Source organism: Lates calcarifer, unplaced genomic scaffold, assembly GCF_001640805.2.
Source record: "Lates calcarifer isolate ASB-BC8 unplaced genomic scaffold, TLL_Latcal_v3 _unitig_4816_quiver_743, whole genome shotgun sequence".
NCBI lineage: Eukaryota > Metazoa > Chordata > Actinopteri > Centropomidae > Lates > Lates calcarifer.
The window spans coordinates 20,917-40,846 of NW_026117125.1; the positions used below are offsets into that span (position 1 = coordinate 20,917).

A 19,930-nucleotide genomic window follows, 5' to 3' on the forward strand; every position below is an offset into this window, starting at 1 on the left:
TTTGGCTGCTGTGCTTTGGATGGGCTTCTGTGCCAGTCGTCTCCCAGACTTTTCCCACCAACCTATTTCTCTCCGTTCTGGGCTTATCCTTTATCGTGGTGTTGTTCTGTAGTCTTTCTGTTCTCTATGCTCTGATTCGCCCAGGGCCTGGGAAGGTGAGTGGACACAGGGATGGGGCTGACCAATCAAAGCGGAGAGCTTTCCGCATCATGACGGCCATATTGGGAGCCTTGTTGTTGAGGTTTGTTGGATGTTTTGTTAGTTTTAGCTTGTCAGGCTTGGTGCTGCTGCATAGAGATTTATGTGTGTTGGTGAATTGTGGGATCTTTCTGACTCTGCCCGGCAGCCTGGTTCTACCTCTGCTGTTTCTACACAGAGCAGGAAAACTGTCATGTTGTTGCAGGCAGAGTACTGAGTCAGGATAAAGATTTTTGATGAGGTTAGAGTTTAATGGGGCGGCATGGTGATGCAGTGGTTAGAGTTAGGGATAAGAATAGGATTAGGATATATTCATTTTTGAAGTGCTGTATAATTGTCTTTAGATTTCTGAATATTTGTTTCTAGCAGCAGATCAATGTACAGTAAAGGTGTTTAAATGAACTGAGATATTCTTGTCTTTTATCCTGTTGTTTGCAGATATAAATGTGTTGACTGTGTTCAGGTCCAGCTGCACTGTAATGAGCTTATTCAAATGTGCACAGTGAGAAATGACACCTCGTATCAAATGGAAAACAGGAAGCTCACCCTTTAACTTTAATATCAGTCACCTGTGTGGGTTCACCATAAATGAGCTTTCAGACAACACTCATAACAAATCATGCATTCATTATACACACTGTGATGTTGATTTATTGTGGTATTTGCATTGCCAGTAGCTGCTGTATGTGTCCTACGTGCCTTTGGGAAACTCAACATGACTTCTGTTTTGCATTATTTCCTCATGTGGCCACATCCATGAACCTGGGGCTGGTTTCCATTTGGAAAGTGGAACATTTCTCGTAAATAATTATGATGAGGATCAATCATGCATGCGATGTCATCTCTTACTTCAGCATGTTAACAACAGATGGACCCGAGTCATCTTACAACACAGCCTGTCACCCTCTGTGTGCTCCTGATAACCAGCTATTCAATCCTGTATACCACCTGAGAGGTCAGTCAGCAATGACAAATCAGACTATCTGTCTATTATAGTTAGGTCAACTTTTAACAAAGCTTAAGCAGTCTAGTTCATACTAATTGGTTTTACAGTTCAGACATTGTGCAGTGTACTCTCTAAATGCACAGTATTGAATATTAAACAACCAAGACATCCAACACAGTCTGCAGGACACCATCAATGGACCTCAAACCAGTGGCATCATTCTTAGTATCCAAAGAAAAAAGGATATTTAAACATGTTAAGGTGAATTCATTATACATTGCAAAATAATTATGCAATAAAAATGGTTTTATCTGTGCACACTGAACTCAAATTCACTGATTTGCTCTAACTGACCCACAGCGCACCCTGCTGCCCAGACATGGTCACATCCCCTGCCAACTGGCATTTTACAGTCAGTCAGTCGTATGTTCCTGCATAGTTGACTTCTGCGTCTACCTAAACCTTTAGCACCTGGCACAGCTACTCAAAATTCTGGCAACAGGAATAAACAGGAATAAAGAGGAAATTTGAAAAATTCCAGGTCGACCTAAAAACAGGGAACAAACATCTTGCAGCATAATCTTGGTTAAAACAACCATATTTAATGAAAACTGGATTTCTCCCCTTCACTAGTCATTCCTCTATCACATGCACAAATGATAGAATTCTGCTCAATACAGCCACACTACTGCATCTGAGCCCACAGACTACATCCAGTCAGCTATGTTTGGATTATATTATTGGGGTAAATATACTTGATCAGTGATATTGAACTTTAACAAGCAAAAAGTAAAATCAAAATGTGTTTAAACTGTGAAATATTCCTACTTGCGAAAACACATTCAGTCACAGCTAGCAACACCAAAGATCATCTAACACATCCTGGGAATAATATAGTAACCAGTTATCAATGGAACATGTGTGCAGATTATGTTATCAGAATTTACATTCATGATATTCTCACATAAAGTCCAGTCCTCAGTCTGATTCAGTGCTGGTGCAACATGGCAGTTTTCCTTCCCGGTGCAGATACAGCAGAGGTAACAACAGACTGCTGGGCAGAGAGAACCAGACTGCAGACATAATCATCACACAGGCATCGCTGTGTCTCAGCTGCAATGAAAAGAACAGACCAAAACAAACCATCACCCCTCCTAAAGCCAACAACTGACCACCCAGTATGGTCAGAATGGTGTGGAAAGCCCTCCTCTTCAAGTGGTCTACCCGTTCCCTGTTCCTACCCTCGTCCCCGGGACCCGGGCGCCTGAGAGTGCAGAGAACAGACACGCTGCAAAAACTGATGACAATGAAGACCAAGGCTAAGGAGCAGAAAGACACGATCATGTTTAAGCTCTCACTGGTTACAGGGACTAAACCGAACCATAAGAAGAACAGCAGCCACACACACCCAGTGCTGAGATTTCTGATCCTGATCCCAGTCTGATTCTTCAGACCCCGGTAGGTGACTGGATGAACGACAGCCAGGTAGCGCTCCACACAGGTCAACATTTCCAACAGTATCTTCTTGGATGAGCAGATGCAGAATGTGTTATACCCCACGCTCATTATCACTGAAACGTTAGTGTATGTACCGACACAGTAAAGACAAGATGCCAAGACTTCAATCAGCATCATGGCAACCATGTTGTAGGTGAAGAGGTCGGCACGGCTCGTCCTCGGTCCAGTGGAAGCGAAGCACCGTGGTCTCCACTGTCGAAATCCAAGGTAGAGGACGACAACGGAGAGAGGGAGGGTGAGGAGGACGTTGGTGATGGAGAAGGCTGTGATGATCATGTTGCCTGCTCTGGACTTTGCACATCTTTCAAAGACAGAATGAAGGGAAATGTTTGAGGAGGAGAGGTGAGGATCAACGAAAGAGGAGAGGTTGACTGACATATTTACCCACCCTGAGGTCTGAGGAGGCACAGACAGACGAGGAAGACGAGCAGAGAGAGAGGAGACCGAGAGACAGTGTTAAAACCATTTCATCTCAGCAGCTTTCAACAGATTCACCTCCTGCACAGTCAAGTTTTCAGCATCAGCATCAAGTATTTTATGAGGATGCACTTCCTGGTGGATTGATCAATGACAAGATATTAAATCACTCTTGAGGATTTTTCAAAATAAAATATCATATACACATCACATCTAATAGTTGTGATGGTGCTTTCCTCTTGTAGATAAAAAATGACACAAATGAACATAAATGACTAAAAATGCCTTAAAACTATTAAAGAAACTCACCTCTCTTTCTCCTTTGTCTCCGAACTCACTGACTGCCATTCACTGGGACCTAGTCTGAACATATATTAAAAGTTGTGTGTGAGAACAGGTGGGGGAGGGGCTGTGGGGTTATTTACAAACCTGATGCAGATTTTCTGATACTTTCACAGCCAATTACAGCAGGCAAATTTTATTCTTCCCCCATTACACCCTCTGACAACAGGAAAATGTGTTCAATCACAAAACTCATTACCGAGGTTCTTTGCATCAGTTTAGCATGTGTGATACATGGATGAACGTCTGCAGAGGTTACACACACAAACACACACAAACAGAAACATACTTACAAATGAGAAGAGAACTATTCTCTGTCCTTTGAATGCATGATTTTATTGTTGTAACTTGCAAAAACAATTAGGGAACATTCAAATTAACAGATATAAAAAAAAACAATGACCAGACCAAACACATAAGCTATAATTTGTGGTTATCAACAATACACAATATACTAATCCTTAAAAACTCTGAATCTCTGAATCTCTCTCTCTGAAACTCTATTAACACTATAACATAACAAACATAACAAAATAATTAAAGAGTAATTCTGGTCATTCCCATAAAAGTTCCTATATGGCTCAATGAGTCGTTGTTTGAAAATAGCTCCTTAAAACATGTGTAGAGTCTGCGAACTCTGTACACTCCATCACTACAGACCGTTTCACAGTTTCCCATCAGTTTCATTCTCAGGATTTTGTGGGCGGGTCTGAAACAGTGGGTCATGATGCACTGGAGCCATCACTCAGCACAACCCCGCCCCTAACTCTGTAACAGTTATAAATAGCATCGCTGCATTAGCATCAGTGCTCCTCCTCCTGGGTGCCAGACTTTGCAGAACAGCTCAGTTGTCACCTTATTTAAATTTTCAAAGTCATTGAGAGGAGGTAGATTAATTTAGTGAAGAGCCACACTGATGAGAGCTGAGGAACACCACCAACACCCGTCTCTGCAGACATAGTTTCACTCTTTTCAAAATGTGACTCCACTGTCGGCACTGTAAACAGTCACAGAGTCAGGATCTTTGCGTCGAGCCTGAGGTTTCTTCACTGTGCTTCTCTTCATTTCAATCCAATCTGTCGCTGCAGGGGAGACAGAGGACAGTCAGTCAGAGCATGATGTCCTGAAACTAAAGCAGTCTTCCAAAATAACAGAAACAGCACAAGCAATAACAGTGATTGCAGCAGTGAGCTACACTGACCTCTAATCTTTGTACAGTACTGACGTTGGACTCGGACCTCCACCACTTTCTGAGCCAGGATGTGTCGGCCTCTGTGGACGGTGCAGATGTAGATACCACTGTCATCACAGCAGGGGTCACTCAGGGTCAGACTGAGGTCTCCAGTCTGCAGTGGATTTGCCATCTCTGTGCGCTCAAAGTAATACTCATGCTGTTGACCAGGTTGGTGATGACCATTCTCAAACCGATGGACCACCTTGGGTTCAGGGTCAGAGATGGTCCACTCTACTGTGGCGTCCTCAGGAAGTTCATCTGTGGTTTGGTAGGAGAGTGTTATGGACTGTGCCCCCTCCTTCACCTTCAGCTGGCAGACTGAGAGGACACCCGAACAAAGAAGAGACACAAGGATAAGACTGCTGTTGTGTCAAGCATCACATTGTCACTGGTCTATTGAGAACCTATTCTCTGATTTAATAATTGGACGGACTGAGCTTCAGGGTATAATTGTTTTCCTCACCCCACTGGACAGGGGCTGACATTAGTCTGTTGTCAGGTTCATAAATCATGTAGGCTTTTGGATTCAGCCATGTTCTCACTCAACTTATCCTCCAAACACCCCAAGAAAGCCAATACAAAAATGGATTTATACCCTTTTACCCATTTTTGTGTGGAAATAATTTCCTCTTACAAAAAGCTGTTGAGGAGAGGTTACATGCAATGTGTGTAGGAACTGTGGATGAACAGATGACAAATGCCCACAGTGACCAAGAAGCAGCTAATATCCCAGGGATCTAACATCAGCTACTGTCAAACTGGCTCCAACACAAACACAGTCAACCCCGGAAGTACATTGCAGATTTTATCACCTATTTACTATCCCCACAACCAACATCACAGAAACCAATGAACTTGAATATGCTACTGCAAGATCAAGAATCCAAAATGCAGATTTTCTAAAACTCTGAAAATTGTAAAAAAACAAAAAAAAACAAAAAACAAAAAACTAAACAAACAAACAAAAAAACCCAAAATACAAAGAACAGCACAGCCAATAACACTGATGTGTAGCAGTAGCAGTGAGCTACACTGACCTCTAATCTTTGTACAGTACTGACCTTGGACCTGGACCTCTATCACTTTCTGAGCCAGGATGTCTTGGCCTCTGCGGACGGTGCAGATGTAGATACCACTGTCATCACAGCAGGGGTCATTCAGGGTCAGACTGAGGTCTCCAGTCTGCAGTGGATTTGCCATCTCTGTGCGCCTGCGGTAAGACTCATGCTGTTGACCAGGTTGGTGATGACCATTCTCAAACCAGTGCACCACCTTGGGTTTAGGATCAGAGATGGTCCACTCTACTGTGGCGTGCCTCAGGAAGTTCATGCTGTGATTTGGTAGGAGAGTGTTATGGACTGCGCCCCCTCCTTCACCTTCACCTGGCAGACTGAGCAGAGGAACAAATAAAAGGGCAAAGGTTATCACTATTACTGCTGTTGTGTCAAAGAGAAGGTTCAATCTCTTTGGTTCTAAGGTGTGAACTTATAAAGCTCTGAATGAAGCAGGAGAACCAATCAAAGATCATGAAAATGTCATCTTAATTTTTTTTCTTTACGAGAACATTAAGACCATCAACATACCTGGCCTGGTCTTCCTTCTCCAAACATATAAAAAAACCCCAACAAAAAGCAGAACAAGTAGAACGGCACCTGGCAAAGCACCCAGGAGAAAGGAGGATGTCTGTGGAAATGGTTCTGTGAACAACACAAACAGAAACACCAACATGACATTTACATCACTCACAGATATGATCACCCATGATGCACTTTTCATGAAGGTCATTAGATGACATTTACTTTGAACCCTGATGTGTTTCTGAAGCTCTAAGCAGTGACCTCTGAACTGTATCTACAGTGATGTCCTGACCTTTGATCCAGCAGCTGTACTTCGGTCCGGTTCAGTTCTGTACCCAAACTGCGGAGGATGCAGGTGTAGGTGCCGCTGTCGTTGACACGTGGTTTAATCAGAGTGAGGCTGGCAGCTCCTTGCTGCTGCAGTGGATCACTCACTAATGTACGCCCTCTGTACTGTTGGTTTTGGTTGTTTTTCCGATCATTTCTCTGCTCCTTATAGTGGACCGTTGGGGGATTGAGATCCTCACGGCGCCACACCACTGACAAATAAGTCCTATTACGATGATGGACAGGACAGGGCAGCACCACAGACTCAGCCCCCTCATAGACCTCCACAGCTACAGCTGCAGCATGATGGAAAACTAAAGGGGCAAACAGAGCAGACATACAGCTTGAATTATTCAAGATATTAATAACAACCAGTGGGGATCGTAAGAGACTAACTGTAATAACTAGAACCAGAATTACCACCTCATGGTTGTATGCTTACGCCAACATGTGAATGGCCAGAAACCATTTTGTGTGGTCACAGTGACCCTTAACCTTTGGCCATTGAAATGTGATCAACTGATCTCTGAGTCCAAATAAACTTTTGTGACAAATAAAAGAAAATCCCTAAAAGTATTCCTGAGAGAACCTTGACTTTTGAGTCCTGATTACCAAAATCTCATCAATTCATCTTTGAGCCCAAGTGAACTGTTTCATGTTTCTTCATGGTACATTCCTAATACTGTAATTAACAGACTTGCATAGGTGGCAGGATTAACCTTTTCTTAAAAAAAATAAAGTGCTGCAAAGAAGTTGAACCTGGTTCTAGTTCATACACATATGCATTCCTGGTGGATTACTTTGCTTTGGATTACTCAACTCTGGACTTCCCCGAACATATCTTATTGTCTCAAAAGGATATGGAACAACGCGCTTCAACCAATGTAACCTTTTTTAACCATAGGGCAAATATCTGTCAAGAGTAAGTTCCATTTGTATGTTTGTGCTGCTCGTTCACACAAAACCACTGTGTATTATGCTACAGCAAATATGAGCAAGACTGTGTTTCAGACAGCTGAGAGTTCTTACAGAAGACCCAGCAGTCTGAACTGAACAAGAAAATCACAGCACACGAGAAAAACACGCCGATTACATGTCCATGGAATAATCAGTCCACCTCAGTTAAAGTGAAACAGATTGCTCAATTTGGCTCATTTGAGATGCAACACATTAAGTTCCTGCAGCGCTAATTTGAGTTTTCTGTGTCTGACAACCAACACAAGAAACCCAGCACAAGACAAAACCCTTCATCTCAACAACCTGTAATTGTCAAGTTTTATAAAGTGATTGGCTTTTTTGTTGTTGGCACAAATAGGGAAAAAAACATCTGCCACATTAAGAAGCAACCACACTGATACTTGGCACCTCTCCACAGAGCAGCAGTGCTGGCTGAACTGACTGGGGTTTGTGTTTCCTCACAAGTCAAATGAGGGAAATTTTGTACTGAGACAGTTGCCCTGACTACATGAGTGAACTTAGGCAACTTAAGTATGAACAAAGATTTAGTACAAAATCAACCCCAGCAGAAACTGGCTTGTTTTTGTTCAAAACGTGAACACCACTTTACACATCAGGACCACGATACAACACTGACAATAAATTGGGCGACTCACTGTGACATTCTCTGCCAAGTGTTGATTCATGTCTGAAAAACTGACCTTGACAGAACAGGTATACTTTCCCTTGTGGTGGTTGAATATCACTATCACCACAATAATAAGTAATACCATAATATGTCAAAGGTACAGTATTAGCTTTTAGTAAAACAGTGAGGTGATCTTACAATATGTATACAATCATTTAATTTTTGTGACTTGCTTATGTTGTGTTTGTCACATTATCAGTCATTGACTAACACCAGATTTCAAACATGGAAATTCATAAAGTGATCTGAGCAGTGGAAATCTCTCCTTTCACTGAACTTAACCTAAACCTCAGTTAAACCAGGTCTGCAGCAGGTTAGAGATTAACCTCAGATACATATTTCAGCCCGTACAGCAGTCAAAGTTAGGAGCAGCAGTATAACATCAGTTTCCAGATAGGGACGCACAGGAAAGCCGCCATTATCCGATTTTCCTACTGTGCGCTGCTCGAGAGTTTAGGCCAGGACAGTATTTGCCCAAATAACCAATTAGTCTTGATCTTTTACGTGTTTTTCTCCTATAAAACCTACAGATACAGATTGAAAACACTTCAGTAAACCATAAATTTCACAATTTCACCTTTCTGTCGGACACGCCATAAAACGGTGAGATCTGTGCTTGAATCTGAATCTGGAGCCTTTTCAAACGGTATTTTTTTTACTTATACAATAGAGAAGATGAGGAGACGGTGGTTTGTTTAGCAAATATACGTCTGGTTAAAACCCCTTTTTCATAGGAACGATCTGGGACTGCGAGCGAGTTCCAACACAGATCCTCAGCTTCAGCCGGGACCGCAGAACGGTATCTTGGACCGGCTGTCTTAGTTCAGCAAGGAAAAGTTGTCACTTACCCAACAAAAGGGCCAGAAAAACCCCCAACATCTCCCTCATCTTCCTGGAGAAATAACAGGCACAAGGCTCCTTTTAAACCCCGTCTCTCAAGTCAAATCGAAGCAGCCACCTTCTTCCGCGTTTAAGTTTTCCAAACTGCGGAAGTTCTTTTTTTTTTTTCGAGCAACTTTACTTACCCATGTTGCATCAAATTACAAACATGTCCATGTTGTTTTATAGTCCATTATAACGCACTGCATATTTTTTTCTATACATATAAGAATATATATTTATACATGCACATGTAGTCAAACAAACAAGCAGACATCGTTCTGCTGGGAAACCTTGAGTCCTGGTGTTCATGTGGATGGTACTTTGACATGTACCACCCCATAACAGTACTTCCTAATGGTGGTGCCCTCTCTCAGCAGGATAATCGTCCCAGACACATGGCAAAAAAATGCTCAGGAATGGTTTGAAGAGTTCAAGGTGTTGACTTGGCCTCCAGATTCTCCAGACCTCAATCTGATCAAACATCTGTGGGATGTGCTGGAAAAACAATTCAGATCCATGGAGGTTCGACCTCAGAATTTGAAGGACTTAAAGGATCTGCTGCTAACGTCTTGGTTCCTGATATCACAGGAAGTTCATGTCTCAGTGGGTCAGAGCTGTTGTGGTAGTACAAGGGGGGTCTACACAAGATTAGGGAGGTAGTTTTAATGTTGTGGCTGATCAGTGTGCAACATCTTGTGGCTCTGAGTTACTTAGAAAATGTTGTTATCACATGCATATGTTACTGTCAGTGTTTAGTGATAACATACTACTACCAGTCAACTACTCTTTGTGTATGTGGACCAAAGACTTTCTGTCTAACCGCCCACAGACAGTGAGACTTCAACACCTTTCCCCCCACCTGGCCCTCAGCACTGCTGCACCCCAAGGCTGTATGCTGAGTCCTCTGCTCTACTCCCTCTATATACATGACTGCACTGCTACACACCCCCAAACACAATAATTACATTTGCAGACAACACAACAATGGTGGGTCTCCTGCTTTAAGTTTCTGGGCACTTACATCTCAGACGACCTCACATGGTCAGTCAACTCCACTGACAGAAAAGGCCCAACAGAGGCTGTATTTCCAACAGACATTCAAGAAAACTTGCAGAGCTTGTAGAGAGTCTGCAGAGTTTCTTAAGGCCTTCTACCACTGCTCTATTGAGAGTGTACAGTGTCATGCTGACAGGAAAAGTCTCCAGAGAGTCATAAATACATCTCACCACTGCCCACATTGGATGACATCTTCAGAACACGCTGTCTCCGCAAAGCCAGCTCCATCCTGAAAAGTGTAACTCACCCAGCTCATCAGGGTGAGCCCTTCCTCCTCTACAGGACCTGCAAAATACCACATGTACAATATATATCAGCTGAAATTTAACCTCTAACCTGAAGCACTCTGCTTAATCAAGTTGGCCCTGACTCCTACACCAAGGCTGCAGGTTGCCACTGAACACAGCTGGTGTTGTGTTGAAACTGTGTATGAGGAAGTGGTCAGGCTGAGAGCATCACTGTGCTGTTCAGACAGACTGACACAAAGTCAACATCCAGTGAACATGAAGGCTTCATCTGGTTCTCTGATTCTCGGTGAGTTAAACTCAGAGCTTCCACAATTATTCCATCCACTCATATATCCACTACAGTGCTAACATAAGTCTTTTTAACTGATCTACAGTTCAGCATCACTCTGAACTCTCTGGGTCTGATTCCAGCTGTTTAAGCCGCTGACTGTCTGAAAAACCAAAGTTACACAGAAACAACAGGTGTTCAGGGAGCAGAGTGGGAACGACGGAGGCTCCATTCTCCCTGTTACTCTGAATCATCATAATGAGTCTGATATTTTAATGTACATAATGTTGATTTAAATCAGCTAATTTTTGATTTTCACTACTCATCACATGCTTTTAATTTGTCCAGTTTATTAAGTCGAGTTTTGGCAGAAAAGAAACTTTTTTAACTCAGCTGGTGTTTAAAAACTGAATTTAATTAAAAAGTCTTTCTGATCTAAAAATGTCTTAATTTTTCAGTGACATAAAAAGCTAGTGTGTGTTAGAGAAATGAAACTTTCTAGGTAGCACTTAGGTCCCTTCACACAGGAAACCTCAGCTGTTCTGTGAAAATACATAGATTCAGCTTTTACCTATTACTGACACTTCCTGTGGTAACTGCATTGTTTTGGTCGTCATGAACGTCCTAACTGAACTTATTAGACAATCTCAAAAACACCCACACCTTTTCCAGAATCCTAAAGAATAAACTACTTTTGGTCCAGTTACAGTTATGTTTACCATGCCTCCATGTCTCTTAATTGATAAAAATAGAGCTTTAGACAGGGGCAGAGTGGGACTCAATCAGGACCAGGAAACAGGAAACCACAGAAAAAAAACAACTGTTTTTGCAGTTTACTCAAAGGGGGTTTCTGTCTATCATAACGGCCTGACTGGGTGCTGGCTGCTGAGATGGTCGTCCTTCCAGTTGGTTCTCCCATCTCTTCTTCTTCTTGGTTTGGTTTGTGTCCTCACACACAGTGTGAAGTGTGGGACCTTATATACTCAGGTGTGTGCTTCTCTAAACTATGTCCAATCACTTCATTTTACCACAGGTGGAGTCCAGTCAAGTTCTGACACATCTCAAGGATAATTAAAGCAAGCAGGATGAACTGACCCGAGCAAGGGTCTGAATACTTCTGTAAATGAGAGAATTCAGTTAATTTTTAATACATTTATAAAAAGTGTGCCAAGAGTGAAGTGGTGTGAATACCTTCTGAATCAAATGAAGATGGTGATGGTGTTATTAATTATAAAGTTGAGAGTTTGCTTTTACCAAGAGGAGATATGGTTAGAACCACACAGATAATAGATAGAGGAAGTGCACAGAGCAATGTGTCAGTGATGTGTGTGGGCTGCATCAAACGAAAGTAGTAGATTATAGAAATAAGAAAAAAACAGTGGAAACAACTTAGTAACCATACTAACCTCTGATGGTAAGTCTGCTGACCTTTGCTGTTGAGTAACCATGTGGCTGTGTTTCAGGCCTGGCTGCTCTGCTGCTGCCTGGACTGACAGTCTCTGCAGGTGAGATTTTAATTACAGTCACTCTAGTAACATTAAAAAAAACATTTCCTGTCTGTCCTTATACTTTCCCTCCGTCCCCATCCAGTCTTTCTGAATGCTCGTCCAAACCGTCTGCAGTTCCTGACAGAGGAGTCTGTCTCTCTGAGCTGTGAGGGACAGCAGAGCTCTGCAGGATGGACAGTGAGGAGGACGGCAGGAGGAGGGAAGGCACAGCGGTGTGGTGACGGTCCACAAGATTTTGGGAGTTTTGACGGATCCTCTTGCATCATCTCAGACCTCTCCTCATTATCAGACAGTGGTGTTTACTGGTGTGAAAACAATGATGGGCACAAGACTCCTGAACTCAACATCACTGTGTCTGGTACAGAAGCTAACTTCTTCTTTGTCTGGGTTATAAAAGTTGCCCACTTGCTAATTTTAGTTTAGGTTCTATTGTATGCCGATAATGCTGAATTAGCTAGTAGCAGTTCCTCTTTGCACTGTACCCCTGGAACTACTTACAACTATCAGTGGATTATTTTGATACTGAAGGAAACTTAATAACCTGATAATTCTTAGGCACGTTCTGCAGTCCTAGGTAGTGTCTTTTGTCTGTGTTCTAAATGGATTTATGGACTTCTTATTTGTAATGGACATCAGAGAAACTCCTATCCTCTGAAAGTTTTGTGATCAGGCTGTTTGTGTTGCCTTGTTGTTTAGATGTAATCCTGGAGATTCCCTTGCTTCCTGTGATGGGAGGAAGTGATGTTACACTGCGCTGTAGAACCAGGGACGGATCCATAGACATAGCTTATTTCTTCAGAAACCGTGTCCGCATTGGATCAGGACCTAAAGGGGAATTTACCATCAGCAAAGTTAAACAGTCTGATGATGGAGTCTACTTCTGTTCTACTGATCTGAGTGGACACTCTTCACAGAGTCGGCTAATTGTCAGAGGTCAGGGAGCTAAATTCACTTCCTGTTTCTTACTGTGTTTAAAGCAAACCTTACAACATTGATTAAACTCATCACTTTACTGAAAGAGTTTTTATCTCCTCTCTCAGATCTTTCTCCAACAGATCGTCCTCTTACTACTCCTTCTCACCACTCTACACTCTCTCCTGATACTTACCTTCCCTCCACTCCTCCTCCATCCTCTCCTCTCTCCTCTCTCCTCCTCCCTGTTGTAGCAGCTCTGGTGTCGCTGAGTGTTCTCGTTTCGATCCTGGCTGGAGTTCTGCTGCTCTGCAAAAGACAAGCAGGTAACATAGTCACCACACTCACCTGATATGAACAAATGGACATTTCATTTGGGGTATAACTCTGACAGTGGGAGGTGCTGGTGTCAGAAAGTATCATTAGATTACATAAGCTTCAACCACACATCCTCCTGTACTCTGATCAACTGAAAAAAGGGTTTGCTGACCTTAATAAACCATCTGACCATTGACATTCAGTAACGTTGTCCTCCTGCTGCAGGCCTGGCTGTGCAGCTGCTGTCTGGACTGGCAGTTTCTGCAGGTTCGTCTCTGTCTCTTTGTGGTTGTTTGTTTCTTGTCTTTCAAACAAGTTTCCTCATACAGTGGCTAATCCATCCATGGTTATGCAACCTGTGTGGGAAGCTGTACTCATTTCATGCCATATCTTTTTCTCCATTTACTAACCCCTATGATGTTAAAGGACACACAAAAAGTCCTGAAAGTACAATCTCATGACATAGACAAGCTGTAAGTTTGCTGACCTTTGCCCTCGACTAGCCATGTGCTCCTGTTGCAGGCCTGGCTGTTCTGCTGCTGGCTGGACTCACAGTCTCTGCAGGTGAGCTGAGGTGAAACATCATCCTAAAGAAACTACACAGCCACTGTAATAACAGCTGCTCTTCCTCTCCTTTAGGTGCCTTCCCTCCTCCCACTGTGTCTATGGTGAGACTGCTCTGCCATCTAGTGGTCTTCTGCCCGTACTGCATGTTGACCATCCTTATGTTATCGATTTACTGCAGCAAGAAGACAGGTAGTAACCACATACATATTGATGATGTTTTTCTTTTCTTTTCATATTAATGTTTTATCAGGACAATTAACAATATATAAATAAATAACCTTTCCCCCACAGGAAACAAACAACCTGTCTCCAGAGAGACAGCCGATCGAGTTGAAGGTGAAGATTATGGCAACGTCACCACTGAGCATGACTTCTGAGCTGAAGAGGCTGATAGTGCTGAACATCATAGTTGCAATAAATACCAATCGTTCTGTTACAGTTATTCATCTGAATATTACAAACTGACAAGACTCAACAGATTTTCAGGGTCAGGGATACTTGTCATCTGTTGTGTTTGAACATAAAGTGACACTTTTAAACTTGAAAAATAAACTCAGATTTTTTAACGATCAGCGTTTCCAGGTCTGTATTTTCTGTAAAAAGTGGGCTGCTTTGACTGAAGGTCTGTGAATTAGAAATGGTTACTATGATGTTTGAGGCTTTGATGCTCTAGAATGGTAATAGCTACTAATGCTAACATTGGCTATATAGCGATAAAACTTACAAATAGCTCCTTTACACATTTGTTTTATTATTGTATTTACTGCCATTTTAATCATACAGAGCTTTCTTTATCAAACAATTAGAAGGGCACTTCTTTGAAAATATGACATTTCATTGAAAATGATAAAGGTGGACAACTTTATTCCTTTTACTGTATTCATTTTTGGCCCATGCTTTTCAGTGAGCTGTCTCCATCCTCAGAGCACACACATTGTTTTAAATATATAACTAATAACTTGGAACTCTGTACAGAGATTATACAACCAAAACACATTTAAACATTTACAAATAAGAGGTGTTATTGTGACATACACTCTATCATTTAACATTCAGATTACAATACAGACAATAATATTACATATGATTAAACCCTTCTAAAACATGCAGTAAAATCAGTGGGTTTAATGTTATTAAGTGGTTTAATGTTATTGGGTGTCACCAATATGGCAATCCTTAACGATGGTTTGAGTCAGTTTAGATGAATATTTGACGAGATTCAGATGACTTAGAAACAACCCTAACAAATCTGATGGTCTCATAACTGTGTGTGTGTTATTATATTGCTGTCTTTATGTGGACTAATTTCAGTTTTAAACCGTTGTTGTGAGGACTTTTGGCTGGTTCTCATAGTTTTATAATGGTTACATAAAACTGTCTATGTCTGGCCAAGGTTCTCTTCCCTAGAGCACTGATTTTTACAGAATCAACAGAAGTTGTATTTACATATTTCCAAATCAGCAGCTGTGCTCATTTCATCTGTCCATTATGTTTGACAGGATTCAAATGACCTGTAAACAAAGACAGGTGTTTATTCAAATAGTATCACACAGACTGTGTGTACATACATGGGCACTTTGCGGATCTCCCAGTCTTATCTGCTTCATAATGACCTTGAATGCAAACAGTTGTACTATGTATAACCCCATTATTAGTAGGATCAGTGCCATGTTTAATCTGTTCAATTAGTCAAATATAACTGAATAATAACCATAATTAGACTGCCTGTACTAAATTTCATGGTAATCCATCCAGTGGTTGTTGATACATTTAATCAGATTGGATCAAGTCAATTTTACTGACAGACCCTGTGATCTGATCTTAATTTGTGCAGTTTGATTTAATCTAGTTTCCCTAAATCAGATTTATGACGCTCTAATCTAATCCTCATCCTGATTCAGTGCTGCGTTCACAGCCTGGTAGTTTTCCTGCTCTGTGTAGAAACAGCAGAGGTAAGACCAGACTGCTGGGCAGAGTCAACCAGAGTCCAGAAAACACCACCATACACACAGTGTGGGTCTGCACAGAACCAGACATCATAACACTAACCAGGATTCCCACAAACCTTAACATCAGAGCTCCCATTATGGCTGTGATGTTGTAGAAAGCTCTCCGCTTTGTTTGATCAACCCGTTCCCTGTCCCCACCTGTATCCCCTGGCCCTGGGCGAATCAGAACGCAAAGAACAGAAAGGCTGCAGAAAAAGACAACAATTATGGAAAAAACCAAGACGCAGGAAGTTGCAATGTTGTTGAAAGAAGCAACGAGCACTTTGCTTATACCAAACCATCCAAAGCAAATCAGCCAAACGCAGCCAACGCTGATATTTCTGATCCTGACACCACCTGACTGTCTTAGGCCCAGGTAGGTGATGGGGTGAACAACAGCCAGGTATCGCTCCACACAAGTGAGGAGGTGAAACAGAATCTGTCCAGGGGAGGTGATAGAGAACATGTCCATCGCCACCAATATCATACTTTTAATACCAGCTAATGAGCCACTAGAAAACAAGCAACACCCCAGGATGCTAACCACCTCCAAGAAAACCACGTTGTAGGTGAAGACGTCAGAGTGATTCGTTACTGTGGCGGAAACAGAGCGTTGTTTCCTCCATCGTTGGTAGCCCACGTAGAGGACGAAGATGAAGAGAGGCAGGAGGAAAATGTTGATCATGGTGAAGGCTGTGAAGATGAACGTGCTGGGTCTGGATTCTGAGCAGTCGTCGAGAAAAGCATGGAGGGAGGAATCAGAGGAGTTGAGGGAAGAGTTGACAGACATCTGTTTGCCTAGAAAAAGAGAGACTGAGATAAAGAACACAGAGAAGGTGTAGAGATGAAAGTGAAAATAACTACTGATCAACAGGAAGTATTAAAGTTATTGGACACTCACCTTGTCAGCAGTGTTTGATGACTGTTCCTGTGTCATCAACCTCACCAACTGCTGTTACCAGATATCTGGTTCACATTTTAATGCTTGCTCCAAGAGGGTGTGTGCATTTTTATATGTATTAGAGATGGCACAGGTTGTTATGTTTTTCTTTCTTTGCATAATGCAAAATTGATACATTCTGTGACTACACACTGAGATTTCTAACAGGCAAATGTCTCTTTTTGCATCTTCAATAATCACAGGTCCAGCTGCATGATAGTAATGATAACTATAAAAATAAGAATGACAGTCATAATAGTAATAGCAGTAATAGCAAGGAGACTACCAATAACACTTTTCCATTTTCACATATGGTCCAGCATACTCATAATTAATTGTTTGACCTCAGCATTGCTGGATCAGATAGGGTATGTGGATAAAAAAGATGCTGTGGACACTCAATTAATCTATGTTCCATGAATCAAAAACACCTGCTCCAGGTACGTTTTTCCACTGGCAGTGGCTGTAAATTGGTGAATACATTTTTCTGAACATTACAAACCCCAGGAAATTGTTCACTGTATTAGCAGAATTGTAAAGTCTGGAACAGTGAGGAGCCGACAGGAAGTGAGCCACCTCAGGCCTCATGGTCTCAGATGTGCAGCTCTGAACTGGCTTGACTTGAAAAAAGGAGTGAATGTAGGACACATTCAACTCTAAACAAGATCATATATCTGTCTTTGAATCCATAGAGGTTTTATATTTGTGCATTATTCTCAGAGCTTATAAAAGTTATTTTTATGTGAAGATGTGATTCCATTCTCACCAATCAAAGCAGAGGGCTTTCCGCACCATCATGATCATAACAGGATGTTCTGTTGTTGAAGTTTGGAGGCAATCTGGTTTGCGATGTGGTGGTTTCCTCACACATTAGCGGCAATCTAGTATGTGTGCTGTCTGTATCTCGAGCATGGTTCAGTCTGCCCAGCAGTCTGGTGTTACCTCTGCTGTTTCTACACCGAGCAGGAAAACTACCAGGCTGTAAACACCACACTGAATCAGGATGAGGATTAGATCAGAGTTTGTCAGATTAGATGATATAAGCGTGACTCATATTATCATATATTGTAGTTGTTGCTACGATGGAACAACATTGTTGAATTGAAGAAAAAGTAGTGTATTGAAAAAACAAAAATCTAAATGCCTGAGAAGGCTATCAAAAAGAGGGAATGAGAATAGAAACATGCAGGACAACATCAGCCTTTACAGGACCCCTAAAGTGTTTTTACTGGGCAATATCTGAATCTTGTGAGTACAGATTTAAAAAATATATATTCTTCTTTGGGATTTCACGGACTTCATAGGTGGTGTGTCACCCTGCAAGCACAAAAAATTCTTTATGAGTAGATTGATGAAGTAATGAAAAGATATAAAGCATAAGCTATTAATGGGTGTTTAAAGAATGTAACATAATGCTTTATACACTAGGGTATGTAATTTGTATGTATGGAACTTTCATTACATTTTTCTGCTGCTATGCTCCTGTACATATTATTATATTATTTTATTGCACATATTTACAGTGTGTTTATAGTTGGTTTGTCTGTGTTTGTGCCTCTTTGAAGCTCAGAGCTACCAAACAAAAATTTCGTTCTGTGTATGCATAATGACAAAAAAGAATTCTTGAATCTTGACTCTTGAGTTAATATATGTTTGAGATAAAATCAAATTAGATCCAAAACATCATCATCAGTGTAATCTACAGTATGGAGCTCACAGGTCACACATGACTGGGTCACACTTTACTTAAATAATAACACATTTGTTTGAGCTCATGGTCATTATGAAGCACCTGACCAGTGGTGGGTGGGTACACAGTCCTTGCTCAACCCTGGTGTATGCTCAAAAAATTCTTTAACACTGATTTTTAGTGCCAGTGATTCTCATCAGCAGCTGACCCTGCACCCTGACCTCTCTATGGAAGAATGATTTGAGTAGAAAATTTGCATCTACATCATTTACTCTATAGAGTTCACACACATCTGTCATTTGTTTGACAGCATGCAAAAACCCCACACAGTCCAGCTGCTGTTTTTCATTTTGTCAATCAGGTGCCATTAGTCCACTCACACACTGAAGCATTAATATATGAGGATCAGATAGAGGAGAGCAGGTGTCAGTGAGCTGGGAGAAATAAGATCAGAAACACTGCTGACAAGGTGGGTGTCCTTTAATCACATCATGGTTTTCAGTTCAGATGTTAAATACTTGACTTTCTCTGGTTATTACCATTTTCCACTGGTACCTGAATCTATCTGAGGACAAATGAGAGCATCATGTTGACAACAACTCTGTATACTCAGCTACACAACATACACACTGTGCTGTTTGTCGGATGAATCAAAGATCTCTGTAAGTTTGTTGGTTTAGTTGTTGATTTATTGTAACTTTGTAGTGATGTTAAACTAAACTGTATTTCTAAAAACTGGTGGATCTGTTGGTACAATTTCATTGCAGAATGTAACTGTCATGGATTTTAATCTCAAAAACAGAACTGAGATCAATAAGACATCTTCTTTCAACACGTTTTTAAAATGTTTTTCTGTGACATTATGGTCATATTATGGAAGCCCTTGTTGGCCAGTGAAGGAAGGAAGGAAAAAAAGTGATGAAAAGCTAGCAATGAAGAAAGTAACAACTGTCCTGCAGTATGTAACTACTAATTTGGACTGGACTCTATAATGTTCCTTCATCTCTGTCTCTCACCTTCTCTTCAGGCCTCCACTGTTTGAACATGTCTGTAAACATCTCCTCCTCCACCAATGACTCTGCTCCTCAGTTCCCCTCCACCAACACCTGCCTGAATGTTTCATGCTTTGATACCTGGTACATATACACTGCCCTCTCCTTTACCAGCATCGTCCTCCTCCTCCCTCTCTCTGTGCTCGTCCTCCATCTTGGATTCCAGCGATGGAAACAACAGCGTTCCACAGGAGTCATCATGAGTAACTCTGACTTCTTCACCTACAACATGGCCATCATAGAGCTGATTGGAGTATTAATGTATGTCATGAGCATTTGCAGGTATTTCATCTGTCT

The 19,930-nt window shown here is 41.6% G+C and overlaps 3 protein-coding genes across 5 annotated transcripts; 1 reads left to right on the forward strand and 2 right to left on the reverse strand.

Moving 5' to 3' along the window:
• Positions 1–694: 694 nt before the first annotated feature.
• LOC108902375 (uncharacterized) lies at positions 695–6,398 on the reverse strand. 3 transcript variants are annotated; one of them, XM_051068542.1, is made up of 4 exons: positions 6,239–6,398; positions 6,032–6,045; positions 4,623–4,959; positions 3,732–4,503 (listed from the first exon to the last, which is right to left on the reverse strand). In XM_051068542.1, exons 1-4 carry the CDS (start codon positions 6,381–6,383, stop codon positions 4,394–4,396), a joined length of 606 nt encoding a protein of 201 aa, XP_050924499.1. In that variant the 5' UTR covers positions 6,384–6,398; the 3' UTR covers positions 3,732–4,393. The 3 variants fall into 3 exon arrangements, with proteins under 3 accessions (XP_050924498.1, XP_050924499.1, XP_018559749.2); XM_018704233.2 differs by having other exon boundaries at positions 4,623–4,973; positions 5,717–6,045; positions 6,239–6,377; XM_051068541.1 differs by lacking the exons at positions 4,623–4,959; positions 6,032–6,045; positions 6,239–6,398 and adding an exon at positions 5,693–5,716 and having other exon boundaries at positions 695–4,503.
• A 68-nt stretch (positions 6,399–6,466) lies between these two features.
• Positions 6,467–9,211, reverse strand: LOC127140541 (butyrophilin subfamily 1 member A1-like). Its single transcript, XM_051068543.1, has 2 exons — positions 9,053–9,211; positions 6,467–6,873 (listed from the first exon to the last, which is right to left on the reverse strand). Exons 1-2 carry the CDS (start codon positions 9,090–9,092, stop codon positions 6,482–6,484), a joined length of 432 nt encoding a protein of 143 aa, XP_050924500.1. The 5' UTR covers positions 9,093–9,211; the 3' UTR covers positions 6,467–6,481.
• A 1,272-nt stretch (positions 9,212–10,483) lies between these two features.
• On the forward strand, positions 10,484–14,532 carry LOC108902376 (uncharacterized). Its single transcript, XM_018704236.2, has 9 exons — positions 10,484–10,676; positions 12,122–12,163; positions 12,249–12,524; positions 12,863–13,099; positions 13,207–13,404; positions 13,622–13,663; positions 13,919–13,960; positions 14,036–14,152; positions 14,255–14,532. The coding sequence occupies exons 1-9, from the start codon at positions 10,646–10,648 to the stop codon at positions 14,338–14,340; spliced, it is 1,071 nt and encodes a 356-aa protein (XP_018559752.1). The 5' UTR covers positions 10,484–10,645; the 3' UTR covers positions 14,341–14,532.
• Positions 14,533–19,930: the final 5,398 nt, after the last annotated feature.

What these genes read in the sequence shown, in the direction of transcription:
- LOC127140541 (XM_051068543.1), bottom strand. Translation starts at nt 9,092, where the DNA reads ATGAGGGAGATGTTGGGGGTTTTTCTGGCCCTTTTGTTGG. An exon ending in TTTTCTGGCCCTTTTGTTGG is followed by an intron (nt 6,874 to 9,052) that starts GTAAGTGACAAC and finishes TTGCCCCTTTAG; the next exon opens with TTTTCCATCATGCTGCAGCT.
- LOC108902375 (XM_051068541.1), bottom strand. Translation starts at nt 3,040, where the DNA reads ATGTCAGTCAACCTCTCCTCTTTCGTTGATCCTCACCTCTCCTCCTCA.
- LOC108902376 (XM_018704236.2), top strand. Translation starts at nt 10,646, where the DNA reads ATGAAGGCTTCATCTGGTTCTCTGATTCTCG. An exon ending in ATCTGGTTCTCTGATTCTCG is followed by an intron (nt 10,677 to 12,121) that starts GTGAGTTAAACT and finishes GCTGTGTTTCAG; the next exon opens with GCCTGGCTGCTCTGCTGCTG. An exon ending in GCTCTGCAAAAGACAAGCAG is followed by an intron (nt 13,405 to 13,621) that starts GTAACATAGTCA and finishes CTCCTGCTGCAG; the next exon opens with GCCTGGCTGTGCAGCTGCTG.